The sequence below is a fragment of the Corylus avellana genome, chromosome ca10, assembly GCF_901000735.1.
Source record: "Corylus avellana chromosome ca10, CavTom2PMs-1.0".
Taxonomy (NCBI): domain Eukaryota; kingdom Viridiplantae; phylum Streptophyta; class Magnoliopsida; order Fagales; family Betulaceae; genus Corylus; species Corylus avellana.
In genome coordinates, this window is record NC_081550.1 from 422,660 (window position 1) to 438,939 (window position 16,280).

Genomic DNA, 16,280 nt, shown 5'->3' on the forward strand with positions numbered 1-16,280 from the left:
ATCATATCATTTTTGGATTTATCTTTGTGTATCTATGTATAAATTCTTCACGAGTGTAAATTAATTATTTTTATGTTTGTTTCTCTAGAAAGTTTCATTGTATTGAAATATAATAGGTATCACACCAATAAGATTTTATGTTTTAATTCATTTGAATATTTTATTAGATTTTTTTTTTCTTCGTTTTGTGATTTACTCAAATTTTCTAGCATTTTTTGGAAGTGTTGAAAGAAATTTATTTGATTGCATTAAATATTGAGTGAAATGTATGTTTTATTTTGTATTAAAAAGAAGAGAGAAGATTTTGTTTATTTTACTCTGTATTTTTTCTGAAATGATTAGAACTTTATGAATTTTATTTGTATTACAATATAATAAATATCACATCATCAATATCAGAGTTTCCTACTAACTTTCTATTAATATTTTGATCATCAGAATTCAAGTGTCCTTTTTGCTATTTTTATTTTTTATTTTTTACTTTTCATTAAGTAAATGTTTGGTATATTTCCAAAAAAAAAAAAAAAAAAAACATGTTTAGTACCGTAATTTACTAGTGTATAGCCTTTAGTATGTATTTTTACACATATATTTTAACTTATAATAAAAAGTAAGATGAGATGTGTTTAAGTTTTGAAATTAAATTATAATGAAGAATCCCGTGCATAGCGCGGGTTACATGCTAGTTTGTTTGTATAGAAAGAAACCATTTATTGTATTGGACATGGTAATAAAGTAATAAAACCACAAGCGTAATAAAAGAATCACCATTAATAATTCGGAAGAATATTCTTGAGTGTATGAAATGATAAACACAATGGGCCAAAACTGCGACAGGAATTGCCTCCCTGGCAACCCTTCAATCTCACGCACCAACCTTGAAGAAAATGGGGAAAAGGGGAGAAAAAAAAAAATCTCTCAAAAATCACAGTTCCCTACCCTTCTCTTATGGACTCAAAACCACGCTATAAAAGTATAAGTAACACTTGAACTATACACATTCTACAAAAACGGATCGTTTCAATCGCAGTGATGACTATCACACTCAAACTGATGCCGGCTTGCTGTAAAGCATCATGCCCAAGGAATGGTGGAACCATCTTATGGAAAAGAATGGGTGACAAATATATTTCACACACAGAAAGACCAGACAAAGCAGTGTCTCCTCAACACACAGCAAGATGCTGCCTTTTCGTCAATGGCGCTATTGCGAGAGGATAGACTGCAATGCGAGCTGCTGCTGGGGCTGCAAGGAGGACCAAGTAGAGGCCAAGGTAGCTGGTGGTAAGGTCTGCTGAAGCTGCCTTAGCAGATTAATCATTCGGCTTGCAGTTTGTTCTGTTGCTAGATCCTTACCCGCACATAGAACCTACCAATTAATCACACCCCTCAATTAGAGAAAAATATAGCAAGCAGTTTTAAAAAGTATATGCACTTGGATAGCATTTGAATAAGACCACAACATAACTTGAACATACAAGGTCATTTTACCAGTAATTAACATTCTACACTAAAATCAACAATAATACAAGTGTTCGATATGGGTAGAAAGCTTGGTGTCAAATAAATCTTTTATCCCAAGATCTTGCAACTTAGGTCATGGCTAAATAGAATCAAGGAATACAAATTATTTCTCCCATATCTTATGGTAGACGAAAAGCATTTACAACACATGCACTTCATTGCAGAAACCTACGTAAGAGAGAGGAACAGAATACATAAGGCACTAGCTAGTCTAACCACCACCTGCTGTAAAGCTTATACGCTCAATGGCCATCCAACAGACTGGGGAGATTTGAATTCACAAAAAGAATTTTTTTTTTTTTTTTTTTGTATAATCCAGTTGAATCAAGGGTGTCTAATCTACAAAATAATCAAAACTAACCTCAGCAAATACTGCAACAATCTTTGGGAGATATTGATTGTTGGGCCCCAAAATTTCCCTGTCTGACCTGTAGATGGAAAGAAGCTCCTCGATCAATATGATGGTATAGTTATGCTGAGGCATAAATAAATTAAAAGAGAACAAATGAGAGGAGTGCAAGTTGGCCAAAATTGAAGTCCTTACCTCTCCACCATCGAACAAAGCTGCTCATGAACAACTTTCGCCTCGATCAAATCACCTTTAATTGGCAAGCAGTTTAACCATGCAGGAACAACCTGCCAAACACCAGAAGACATACAGTACTACATTCAATACCTATTTATTATTATTATTATTATTTTTTTTTTGGTTGAGGAGGGGGGCCTGGGGGGAGGGAAAGGGAGAGAGAGATGGGAATACCTGAGCTGAATCTATGCTGTCACGATGAAACTGGCATATTTTTCCTAGAGCAGAAACAGCATTATCATATGCCATGATGTTATCAGGTTCCAGGGCATTGGGATGCCGTATCACAACATTTAACCTCGAAAGAGCCTCTGGACAAAGCCCATAATTATTGTTAGTACTATACAACAACATATTAGCACCAAATCCTGTAAGAGATGAAATCAGAGATACCTCCGACAAGATGTTTAAATACAGGCCCACCGAACTCTGCACAAACGCCAAGGCCATATACAGCTGCCTGAAAAAATAGTAGTGCAACTAAAATGAGAACTGTAAACTTAAAACATATGAACTATGGCAGTTTAGAAAGTGCAGACCTGTCGGACATCAGAATTCTCATCATTGCAAGCCTCCAAAAGGAAGGGAAGAAATGTATCATAGTACCTGTTCCATCCACAATATAAGAAAAGAAAATATAACATGTTCTTTATGACGATTAATGATCCCTAGCAAACATCATGATAGTGCATACTTAAGCGCTGCTTCACGACACTGCTCTGCCACATCATCAAAGATGCAAATCGCAATCCTTCTCTCTTCAGGTGTCTTATCCTTACCCTGTATTCAGAAGAAGAAAAACAGTTTTGAATTGGGCAAAAATAAAGGATCAAAAAATGCTAAGAGCAACAAAAAAAAAATGCTGACAGAACAAAAATATCAATACTTACCCAAAAAAAAAAAAACAAACAAAAGATCATTACATCAAATCAAAGAGTTCGAAAGAATCAAAGTATCCCGTATAGAATTGAAAGAGTTTAAATCACCTTTAGACTTTACCATAAAAATCAACCAAAAAAAGTCATTTTCAATTAGAAGGAATCACAAGAACATAAGATGAGGTCTTCCTAATTAAATCAAACACAATCAATAATATTTTCAAAATGACAAGCTGACTACAAAATAAAAAATAAAAAATTAATGCAAATGGAATTTCTGTTTCATTGACGTTAAATTCAGCTACAAAAATTGTCTTCACATATTTAATACACAGATTGATCCATCCTTCAACCCTATCCTCAAGCCTTTCCCTTCCATGGAGGTAAACAAATATCCTTCCTATGTATGGGATTCACTAGGGGATATGTGATTTTCATAATAAACCTCAAGAGACAACAAGCTACAGCCAAGGCATACAAAGCAAATGTTTTTTACTGAATTCATGCATAGGAGAGAATCCACAAAAAAAGAATTAAGGACTATCATGAGGCGCAATCAACAACCATGAAATAGCAATGGCATTTTAAAGATATGGTTCGTAACTATGCTCAAGAAAAGCTTGAAGCAGCCACTCGGTTCAACTACAAAATTGTTTGCTCAAAACTACGCCATAGAATTCCACCTTCCTCTTGTGCCATATCCACTGGTACGCCTAGGCTCAAATCCTCTCCCTCATACTCTGGCATCTTTAGTACATTCACCTCAGCATACCTATACTTAAAACAGCTGGACCAAAGTCATAGCAATGTTTCGAAGCATATAAATTATAATCGAACTAGCCCCACTCAAAACTTTTCACTAAATACAACTTGCTCCACTTCCATGCACTTCATCCCCTTCCCCTTGGGTCTTCTCCTATTTTGTGACTGGCTATAAATCTATTCCCTTGCTACAACTCTTCAGAGAGAGAGAGAGAGAGAGAGATGACTAAACACAATTGGCCCATTGAAAATAAATCCAATGAATCAATCATTCGTGATGATTGTGCTCATGTTACTTATAGCTTCTTAAGAAAGCAATTGAAGATATATTTGATTAAGATCATTGGAAAGTGTGCTTACAAATCCAAAATTAGAATATTACAACTTTCAACAAGATATTTTGATTGGGCTCACTAGTGATTGGAAAAAAAAAGAAACAAAAACAAAAACAAATAACTCGATACATAGTACAGGATAAGCAGCTAAAGCAAAAAAATTGAAATAAAGAGTATTTGTGAAACCAATCCAGGAAAAGAAAAATGGTTAGATGATGGCATCAATTCAACATGATCAAATCTGCAAAAGATAGGACAAAATCTAGCAACAATGAACTGTAAATGAAAGGCATATCTCAAAATGTTTTAACACTGCAATTTTTTTTTTTTTTTTTTGATAAGTAAAAAAGATATATTAAACAAAGCGCAGAGGGGCGCAACCCTAGTACACAGGGAGTACACAGGCATATCTCAAAATGTTTTAACACTGCAATTGTCCACAAAACATGCCTTAAGAGGAACAAAACATATCAAAATTATAAATCATGATTCAAGAAGGGACCAATAGAATGGCAGAACTTACCCACATAGGTGTTAGATATGATGACAGCTCATCAAAGAAAGGCAAGAAAGCGGCTTTGAATGTTTTGATCAAAGTTCCCAAGATTTCACCCACCTAAAACAAATAGGTTTAAGGCCAGAAACATGAGATTCCAAGGATAATCAAAATATTGCTAAAGTTAGATAAATAAAGCATTTCATCTATCATTTAAGTGCATAACGCCAATGAATAGCATATGAAAAACTAACTTGGTCAAAAACTTCTTCCTCTTGCTCATTTTCCTCTTTAATCAATTCCCCCTCCTCAGCATCAAAATCTTCAGCTTTGGTCCTCTCTGCTCTCTCTTTTTTTCTAGTTGAACTAGCTGTGATAACCTGTTTTATCTCGTCCACGATGGACTTCACTTGGCTTTCATCCAAAAGTGTTCCAGAGATCTGAAAGACAGAATACAAAGTTGGTAAGATAGCTTTAAGGATTGCATTGATTAGAGGTTTGGTGCACATAATTCCTAAGGCACTAAACCAGTTTCTTCTTCTGAAAAGGAAATTTGTCACAAATCAAAGGGGCAGACAGAAATTTCTTCACACGATCCCATTATGGATCATCCAAATCTATACCTTCCAATAAGATCTGAATCAAATCCAAATTTTTTTAATCCTAACTAGCAGCTTCTAGCAGAGAAATGACAAGGAGATATACGAATTCCAACACAATTCAACACTGAGAAGGTGAATTCAAACAGGTAAGTTGAATTTAACAAAGAATAGTTGCAAAAGACCTGAAAAATTGGGCACCAAGAAAGTTATGCAAATAAACATCAGAGTATGACAAACCTGTACGCATTCATTTAAAGCATCCAACATACTTGCACATATCTCTGTATCAGGTTCCTGCAAAGCAAATTTGATTTAACTACTTTACCACCATCAAAGCAAAAGAAAGAAAAAAAAAATTCTAAACCATCAGAACCTAAAATATCAGACCAAATAGGGGAGGGGGGGAGGGGGTGTATTAAATCTTAAATAAAAGCACATGACATATTAGATAGAAGAACAATTACCTTATGTAATGCCTCCACTAGAGCTGGAACGATATAGTCAGACAATTGCTTAATATAGGACTCATTACGACCTTGAGCTAGCCCCTTCTCCACAGCTAATTTTGCAGAACGCAGTAGTTCCGGCATGGCTAGAAACAAAAAAGTACACGTCTCCCATCAGGAGATTAAGCAAGAGTTGAAAAGGAGAGAACAAGATAAGGAGAGAAGAAAATAATATAAATGAACAATTCTATACCTGAAACAGCTGCTTTCCTAACTTCTTCATGAAAATAAAATTTGAGAAGTGGAACCATCGTCGGGGCAACCTGTAGAACAGATAAATCATTCTTGAATTATCAAGTTGTTACAAAGCCTACTAAGAAAAGTCCAACAACTATGCACTTAGACGCACCTGATCAATCCATGGAAAGAATCCTTCTTTCAGCTCATCAGCGTAGCAACACAGCATATTACAAGCTGTAGCTTTTTCCTCTAGCACACTAGTCTTGATCCCTATCCTTTTATCTCCAAGAGTAATGGTCTCCATACTGTAGTAGAGACAATTCTTAGAAAGATGGCCAATACCATTTAGCAAGACAAACACAACCATTGACACACCTTGCCTAAAATGCAATGGTTGCAGCATCAAAGATAGGATTTCAAATGCAACAGTAGCAGGTGCATTTGGATATGCATTTGCGGTATTGTTTGTATATGCGTGTATGCATGTGTGAAGAGAGAGAGAGAGAGAGAGAGAGAGAGATGTTAAGAACATTAGAGAAAAGAGATCGTACAACTAGATCTGTCAAAGGTGCAAAAAATGAAAACTTGAATTGCTCAAATAATAGAAAACCAAGTGTCATTGGATACAGATAACCAGTGAGCTAACACATAGACACTCATTATACATAGTGTAATCATAAGTCCAGTTGTACAGGTATTAAATGAACCTCAAGGAGTAAAATATGTGCAGACCTTTCATCATCAGAGTCTTCAATATCATTATCTGAATCTGCAGATGTAATGGTTACGTCAGGCTTGAGTTGAGCAGACAGAAGGAGAGGGGGCATGACAACACTCATATAAGGAAGAAAATCTTGTCCCAAACACTTGCAAAGCCTGGCCCATGCCTATAAATTGTAGAATAATTATGATACAAGGAAAATAGCATTAATAATAATGACAACACTAATAATAATGATTATTATATGATATGATGATGTTTTCAGCACATTTTAAATGATAAAACCTACTTGTAGCATGTAACTTGTTGTTGGATCATCTGTCTCCAACTGAGATCCTTGCAAAGACATAAGCACTTCCATAACCTTGTATAAAAAATTAAAATAAAAATAAAAAATACAAAAACATTAGATAGAAGTTTTGCCTACATAAATAAACTAATACACATTGTCCACCACAAAATCACCCTCAAAATTTTGAAAAGAAGAAAAGAAAGCAGTGAATTAATTGATTGCAAGACTTAAATTACAATTTCATTCCCTAAAATGGATGTAAACTTTAGATTGTTATGCTATAATAGGATTAGATTCTTGTATACTTCCTGTATACCTAGGTTGCGCTTTGTGCTTTTAATGATATAAAGAAAAACACACATTTGGAGCTTCTCAGTAGTGGAGAAATAAAGAGAGGAGAGAGAGAGAGAGAGAAGGCTTTGATATTTAATAAAAAAATTTAAAAAAAAAGTTACAAAGTTTGCATTTTAGGCTCTGTGAATAAAGGACTAGTTGAACAAATAGTAAGGCTTACAAGAAACCCTTGAAATTCATTTATCAGTACATTACCCTTTGAGATTAAACAAACCAATTTTAAAATTAAAATGCACTCTCAAAGAGAGTAAAGGGCTAGCAGTAGAAAGTACTTGATTCAGGAGAGTTCTATGTATATAATGCTACTTACCTGCTTTGCATCATCCCTAAACTTCTCCTTTCCAACAGCCATTCCAACCAAACTAATGCACTCCATGGATTTGGCACGGAGCATGCGATTAGATTTGTCAGTGGCATTTACCAAGATTGCTTTCAGGTAAGGTATAACTGCGTCATAATATTTTTGGAAGTGCTCCTACAGATATGCTTACCGTTAAACAGAGTCATTCACAAGAAAACAAAAACAAAATTAATGACCAGACAATCTCATGAAGTACCTGAGATGAATCAGCAACTGATGCTAAAGCAGTCAAGGCACCTTCTTGCACCATTTGTTTGCCATTCTGCAAGATACATACAAGATAATAAGACCTAACAGAAATAACTATGTGTTCATACAAATATAATTAAGTGTTTGCATTGCAAATGTGTTAGTGCTTTTTTCTGCTGAGATACCTGAAGAAGTACAAGCAATTTGCTCACTATTCCATCCAAGTAAGGAGTTAAGATATCTGGTGTGCAGTTCTCACTGAAGTTGAGCACTGCTGAAGCGGCATGTGCCTGTAGATACAAAAATTTGGATAGAACAATGAATAAACCACTGCTCAAAAATAGAATTGATAACCTTTGAATACACACACTACAATTAAAAAAAAAAAAAAAAAAAAAAAAACTTAAATCACCATTCACCAAGTCGCCTCAAGAACCAAAACAACAGCGTATTAAATACACCAGGAGACCAAAGCTTTCAATCTACATGCGAATATAATTCAAGCAACTAAAAGGTAGCATACTAAGCACGAACACTAATATGATGATATGAAATACTTTTAGCCATATTTTACAAAACCTGATATATATTTATTTCCCCAAGTTTGAATTTATAGTACTCCATCCATTTATTCACCTCACCCAACTCTAAATCTGTTATTAACAAAGAATTTTAACAAGGCCTTTACACTTCTAACAAATAAAATAGAGAAATAATTGGTGTCAATATTTTTCCCATATTTTCTCCATCTCATCTTACAAATCAACTCCACATAAGCCAATGGTGGGCCCCACAAATCTAATGATTGATCTATTGAATGTATAGGAGAATATGGGAGAAATATGGGCAAATTATTGACAACAATCATTTCTCAATAAAACATTCTGTTCTTTTCTCTCGATTCCAAACAGGATGAATCCATCTTATAACAAACATTACCAAAGTTGTGTTTGAATCCATCACTTCATATAAATGCGTTAAGTGATGCTGGACACATTTTAGATTCCAAGTACAGTAGATTTAGTTAGAACACCCCGCCCCACCCCAGCAGGCAAAAGAATAAAGTTTTTGTGGTTAATTTCAACCTAAATAAACTGATGGGTATAAATAAGGCAGTCAAAAGCACAGTTAGAGGGAGATGTACTTCAATTTTCTATTTCAAGCCTAAATTTTTTAAGAGGAAAACCAAAAAAAAAAAAAAACACTGTTTTGTGATGCGATATCAAGTAATACCCATTTTGATTTCAAATCACACCTAGATACCATTTAAATCAAAATGTATAAAGAGATGTTGAATGGTAAAATGCAAACAAATTACTAAACTATAATCAGGAAGTCGGACACTTTCAAGAAAAAGTTGTATTCTTTATTTAAAAAAAAAAAATTAAAGTCACAGAGTTATGCTCCAAGTCCAAGCCATACAACAAGATGCTGGTATAATCATTTTCCTATCTGTTGACCACAACCGCTCATTTTCAATAGATGGGTAAAATGTAAATTTCCAAATGAGAACTTCACAAATACTTTGTCAATGTTCACAAGTAAAACTATGTGCAAATATTTAACAAATAACATTAGTGCAATTGTAGGACTCATTTTGAGCAACAAAGTAGCTATTCAAGCATTTATTATTACATACTAGAAAATAGACTTGGAACTCTCCAGATCACATATTTACATCTTAACAGCTAAAAAGGAAGGCTGCAACCAAAAATAAGTCCCTAGAAACAAATTCAGACTATCAGATTTTGAGACAACATATTTTATTCCATAAGTTTCTATTGGTTCTTTTTGATAAGTGAAAATGTATTAATTTGAGGGGGGGCATTCCAAGAAAAGAACTCGGGACCTAAGTTTCTATTGGTTCTAGAATGATCCTTACTCCTATATCAAGTTATCAGCTAAAGCTTTATTCCCTTGATGACTGTGATGTCATGACAAGGAAAAATCTTACTCTAGCAGACTAGCACAGTAGTTTGATCACATAGGTCCAAAAGGAGGCTCAATCCACTCTAGTCCATTAGAGTGAGCAACTAACGGCATAACACTATAAGAAACAAAAGGGAAATCTTATTCAAAGAAACACAAAATGCCCAAACTGCAACTAACCTGTACTCTGGGATTCTGAAAGTCATCCATAGCTGCAGCAAGTGCTGGCAGCACCCGCACATGGTACTGAACTTGCAAGTCTGGACCCAAATCCGTAGATAGTTGCCCAATTGCATTTATAGCTGCCCACCTCACACGCGGGTGTGGATCTTGGAAAGAATTTAGAACCATTGCCACCACTTGGTCCAAGTTTTTTAACATCACCTGTGAAAATAGGGAACATGTCAACAATCACGAAGACAACAAAGGAATATAATTCCATTCAAACAAACAGAAAAGGCATGGTTTGCAAAACGCTTTGTCAAGTAAATTTGTTTTAACATAATTACCACAAAAGAGAGTCCTTAGAAACTTCATCTAGTGAGCACAACGAACACGGGAATCAAAAGAAAACAAGAGGACCCAAGACTCCACTAGGTGTGTATTTATTCTTAAGACATGTCCAGGTACTAAAAACATTTTCACTAATCTATTTCAAGTGTCATTATCAAACAATGTAAGTAACCGACCAAATGTTTTAACGTCTATCCAAAGCTGCCCCATTCAAATTCACACAAAAAGCAATGACAAAGAATAAGTTCAAAGCATAATGGGGACTTTATAGATAGCCAGTGCCGAGCTTCTGTCACCACCGCATATCTAGCATGTGAAGCATCTAATTACAACGCATGCTCACATGAAGAACCATAGAAGCATTCTAAGAACTCACCAGCATCACCAATTCCATTACCAAATATTGTAGAGCAGAGACACACATCAATAAAAAAAAATGGAAATCAAAATCAAAATGTATATACTTCACCATAAGAATTTAACCCACAACTCATCGTTCTTCAAATTCACATTTCAAACACACGAGAAGTAAATATAATCATAGGACACTACTAGGAACCAAATGAAATAGCACTGAAAGCATTATCATCACCTTCGCGCAACCCTCAGCGATCTGCGCAAGGGCAATCAGAGCAGCGTGATGCTTCTGCCACTCAGGAGCCGCCAAATATACCGGCAACTGCTCCGACGCCACCGGAACAATCGTATTACCCCCCAACGAAATCGACAGCCGGTCCAAACACTCCTGCGCGACACTATAATTGCTCGTCTCGCCTGCATCCTCCTCCTCGCTCTCCGCGGTATGCCACGCAGGATCGTCCTCAATATCCAAAAGCATCTTCATCAGAATAGCGAATAGCCGGCTTATGAACTGCGGCAGCTTTCGCATCATACCGGGCGCCCTCTCCCTCGCCTCGGCGAGCGTGATCACGAACTCGATCGCCAAATGCCTCGTCCCTTCCTCCAACGACTCCGCCTCCGCAATCTGCAGCATCGAGCCAACGACGTCGACTAACTGCCGCCGGAGGAACCTCGGCTCGGTCCCTGCTAGCTCGATCAACAACTCTAACGCCTCCTGCGCCGTCGCCTCGTTACCGTTGTTCAGCGCCTCGGTCAACGTCGTCATCATCGCCGGCAAGAGGTCCTGGAACCGGTCCCGATCCGCTGAGTTCGACAAACACTGAATGAAATTGATCGCCGCGTTGAGCGCCGCGATCTTGACGTCCGAACTCGGCGACGCCGTCAAGCACTGCAAAAACACGGCGTGGAGGTGCTTGATGTGCGGGACGAGCGTGTCGCCTATGTACTGCGAGAGCTGCGCGAAGATCAGGAACGCCGATTCCTGCATCTTCGGGGAATCGGACGAGACGCATTGGAACATGAACGGAAGCAGCTCTGGCCAGCCGTTATCAGGCAAAATACCGGAGGCGAGCTCCGAAACGGTGTCGCAAAGCTTCTTGGAGATTGACTTGGAGTCCTCGCGCTGGATAGAGGAGAGGAGGATGGACTTAATCGAGGACTGAGTGGGAGCGCTGAGTCGCGGCCAGAGATAAGAATCGTCGCGCGTGAGCTGCTTGCGGAGGAGGATCGCAGACATGGCGCGTGCCTCTAGGTGGGGAGAGGACTGGAGAAGGTGGGCGAGCTTGAGGGAGAGCGAGTTGGGGTCGGTCTGCTTGCAGAGGTTGAAGATGGATTCGGCCTGGGAGCGAAGCTCGTTGGACGAGGACATCAGGTGCGAGATTAGGGTCTCGAAGGGGGCCGAGTCGGGGCCGAGTAAGGCCGCCAGTTGGGCCTGCTGGAGCTGAGTCGACTCGGGATCCATTGGAGCGAGCTAGGGTTTGGTGGCGATGATGAAAACGGTGCCTCTCGCAGCGCTCTCTCTCTCTTCTCTCTGTCTCTCTCTCTCTCTCCCCCACACACTCTCTTTGTGTGTGCGTGCGTGTGATAGTGGGGGGAGAGGTTGGGGATTTTGAAGAAAGTAGGGTGGCAGAGTGGGGTTGTAGGGATTAGGAAAAAGAGGGAAAGCTGAGCTGTATTTTTATGCGTCATGATTAAATGTTCAACCTTTATTTTTTTGGAGGGAAATAAAATATTTACTCGATAATTTAAAATTGAAAAAATACAAAATGAGCTCATGTTGGAATTTAAAAAGTAACTTAAAACATTTTTTAAGTAAACAAAAAACATAAAAGTAATATTATATACCATATTTTATTTTATAATTATCCCAACAATATTCATGTGCTATTTTTAATTAACTCTTTAATTAATTATTTTTTTAACTAAAAATTTATTTAAACAGTCACATTAACATTACGAAATAATTATAGCGTTATAGGATAGGTCCATCACCATCCGTCCATACAACTTTTGACAAAAACAGTCAAAGTGTCTAGATACATGTCACTTCAAATAACATTATTCCATAATTTTACAGCATCATATTTTCGTAAGTACTTATTTTCATATATTTTATTTTCATTATGTATATTCTTTAATTTATAGTTTCAATTAAAGTATCTTCAACATTTCATATTTATGTTTATATCTTTGTGTATCCATCTATATATTTTGTTCATATTCAGTCTAGAATCTTATAAGCAGTCTCTGTTTAAATTCATCACTATGTCTTTAATTCTTTCGTTTATGTCAACTCGTTATGCGAGTCCCCTCTTGGTATCAAAGCCATGTATGTTTGATCTATTCATCTTGATATCCGTTCATATATTTGTTAATTTTAAAAAACGGAATTGTAAAACAAGTATATTTTCAGATGTTATCTTTAACAAAATCTTTGAGTTATATGGGATGTACGCTCTATGCCATCAATGTGCCGTCAACGCAGTTAGGCCGAGTAGGCTTGTAAGTCGAGAGGACACACAAAGAGCTATTCCAGAACACTTAAAGACCTGTTAAAGATAATCATTTGGAAGTAGAAAGTCTTCAATTTTGTTCTCTTGTTCTTAACAAATATTTTGAATGATGTCTAAGTTGTTTATATCCACTTCCTCTACGAGCTCTAGATCTAGTTTGCCTTATTTACCTGATATAGTTAATGAATAATAATATAACATTCCTAAAGCAACTATAGATTCACATGATTGGATATGAATATGAAATGTTGAAGATACTTCAATTGGAACTATAAATTCAATAATATACATAATGAAAATAAGATATATGAAAAATAAGTACTTACGAAAATATGATACTGTAAAACTAGCTTGAAGAAGCTTTAATTGAATGAAATATTTTGTAATACATGGATGAAACTCTTACATACATACTGTGAGATTTCACTGATGATCAGAGAAGGAGAAGAGAAAAATAGTATTTCGGAATATATATATATATATAAGAGAAATATTATGGGTACTAACTATTTTACTAACAGAGGCTTACTAAACTGATGTATAGGTTATTCATTGGTACTCGTTACATTTATTTTAATTAATTGTTTTTTTTTTTCAATAAATAAACTGCACATCAGTTTAGCAAACTTCTATTAATAAAATAGTTAGTATATGTAGCATTTCTCTTTCAAAAAATATATAAGAAAGCAAAAAGAAAAAAAATGGAGCAGTGATCAAGCCACCCCATTTGATCAAATGAGAAGGCTGGTTCAACCACTCTCAAATCTACTCATAATAGATGGTTTAAATCACTCTCATTTGACCATTTGAAGTAACTGAACAACTTCAATAGACATGAGGTGGTTCGTCCATCCCAGGAAGTCGAGCTACCTCTCTGGCCAAATGGGATTGACTCGACCAGCCCCATGATCCATCCATTATATATATGTATATATTATAAGAGATACTTGTTGCATTATAATTGATGCTAATATAAAAGTTTAGCTTATGGATCTATTTGTGTTTCTTAAATACATTTTAAATCTCATCGAAAATCAATTTTAATTTTTATATTTTCTTAATAGAACATGTGACCCCGCATACAAATACTCTGAATTACATATTATTTTAATAAAAATCCGACCGAGTTATAAAGTTTGTGTCTTCCATTATTGGGGATCTATTATTTATTTTTATTAAATTTGTGAGTTTAATTATTTTGTTAGCATTAAAATTGTCACAATCGTGCGTGCTTTCACTTTGGCCGAGAAAATGGGTGTTTTCTAGCGGGACTATCTTGGGGACTTCAATTTTTTTTTTGGCTTGGCGTTTGGCATCTTGTACGGTACGTTTGAAATTTATCCAACGTTTTCTGATCAGTAGATGACAGATCTTATAAAGACGAGATGCATTGAATGGGGGGGGGGCTAATTAATTTTATCAAAATTTAGATGCATTTTTTATTCTTACATTTTGAAAAATTCGTGAATTATATATATATATTAGGCAAATATCAATTTAAATAAAATCCTTTTGACATAGTTTAGGACAAAAAGTGTTTTGTTTGATAATATTTTTTTTTCTCTATTTTATTTTTTCCACGTGTTTTGTTTTAAGTTGGGTTACTTAAAACACACTATATCAGTCGGTATGAAATGATTATAATGTCTGATATTATTCATTATCTTTTTCAAAACAAATAATTTAAAAATTACTTTCACCCTTATGTCATATGAGAACGTTCTTTTCAAATAAAAAACACTATACGAAAAAAAAAATAATAATAAATGGAACCGACTTTTAAATCTTGTTAAGGCAATTCATATGTGGTAGCAAGTGAGACTTTTGACCTTAATTCTTATTGTTTATACCTTAAATCTAACATGAATGGTCATAAAACATTATCTTTTAAACCTTTTATCCCTTAACAAATCCTTTAAAAAAGCATTTGGTTTTTTCTCTCTCTCTCTCTCACACCAACTCTAACAAAAAGGATAAAAAAGGTAAAAGAGAAATAGATTCATATAAAAAATGGATGTCTCAAGAATAAAATGGGGAATCAAGTGAGATGATGATCAAGGATAAAATTGAAAACTAGATAAATGGTTAAAGCGGTTATACCTAATGAAAGAGTCAATAATACTAAACAGTTGACAACCAAGAGCATTTTGAATGGTTGCCAAAAATGTTTGACATAATCCATGGCAACCAGCTCTTATATAAAAATATAAAAAGACTCCACTATTTGTAAGTAACTAGTAACTAAACTGGAAATCAATGATTAATGGGAAAAAAAAAATCCTCCCAATTTTATTTGAAATATAATATTATTGAGCGAGAAATGCTAGAATATCTACTATTGTCGTTCTCTATATATATATTTTTAAAAAATTATTAAATTTGTAGAACCCACCTAAAGGAAGATGAATTCAATGGTTGATTTTTTAAAAATGAGGATGGAGAGTGATAGATGAAGGACAATATATAGTAGATGCTATAGCATTTATCAGTATTGAGATTTGTTACATTTTGAAGCCTTCTAATTATTTAAAAAATGCCCAAAACCATACAAAATAAGCCATAAAAAGAGGCTCAATGAAGGCCCAAAATTCCAAAATATGCTCAAAATGCCCATTTCTAAAAGATGAAATGTAATGCAGTTAGGAGTTTTAATAACCATTAATCGGTAATTAAGTGTTATTTTATAATTAAATAATGAGCTTGGTCTAAAGTCAGTTAAATTATGATTAGAGTATCTATTTGTACTCTAGTGAATACATATTATAATTGATGAATAAACAAATTTTTGATTATGTTCTTGTGATTACTCTACTCTTGTCTTGGAGTTAAAAAAATAGCTTCCATGGTTACTTCATACCAAAATACGAAAACATGTCTAGAAATTAAAAGTTTTCCATTGTTGGGATTTGAACAATTTTATTCTTTATTTAATAAAATTGTATTAATTGTTCGATTAAAAATAACAATTTGACGTAATTTATCCCGAAAAAAAATAAAAATTCGCTCATTGTAAAAGGTTAGAACTGAAAGTTAAAAGGGAAACTTTGCTTAACCCTTTATGAACTTTCATCACTTTTATAATTACGACTTTTCAGAGTTCAAAAACTATAAATGTAGTATGTCGAACTTCTAAATTTTTGTAATGTCATTTTATTTGTTAGGCTTTTTCTGTAAATGAT

General features: G+C 35.2%; 1 protein-coding gene across 1 annotated transcript; it reads right to left on the reverse strand.

The window, feature by feature from the left end:
- Positions 1 to 753: 753 nt before the first annotated feature.
- On the reverse strand, positions 754 to 12,186 carry LOC132163363 (uncharacterized). Its single transcript, XM_059573625.1, has 20 exons — positions 10,821 to 12,186; positions 9,896 to 10,099; positions 7,972 to 8,076; positions 7,794 to 7,859; positions 7,547 to 7,711; positions 6,880 to 6,954; positions 6,602 to 6,756; positions 6,039 to 6,174; positions 5,883 to 5,952; positions 5,648 to 5,775; positions 5,421 to 5,477; positions 4,836 to 5,021; positions 4,609 to 4,701; positions 2,805 to 2,890; positions 2,650 to 2,716; positions 2,504 to 2,570; positions 2,285 to 2,421; positions 2,069 to 2,160; positions 1,886 to 1,952; positions 754 to 1,369 (listed from the first exon to the last, which is right to left on the reverse strand). Exons 1-20 carry the CDS (start codon positions 12,048 to 12,050, stop codon positions 1,205 to 1,207), a joined length of 3,351 nt encoding a protein of 1,116 aa, XP_059429608.1. The 5' UTR covers positions 12,051 to 12,186; the 3' UTR covers positions 754 to 1,204.
- Positions 12,187 to 16,280: the final 4,094 nt, after the last annotated feature.

Coding starts and splice junctions, on each gene's coding strand:
- LOC132163363 (XM_059573625.1), bottom strand. CDS start 12,050: ATGGATCCCGAGTCGACTCAGCTCCAGCAGGCCCAACTGGCGGCCTTA. Junction 7,712..7,793: donor CAGTTGCTGATTCATCTCAG/GTACTTCATGAG, acceptor GCATATCTGTAG/GAGCACTTCCAAAAATATTA. Junction 2,422..2,503: donor ATTTAAACATCTTGTCGGAG/GTATCTCTGATT, acceptor GGCTTTGTCCAG/AGGCTCTTTCGAGGTTAAAT.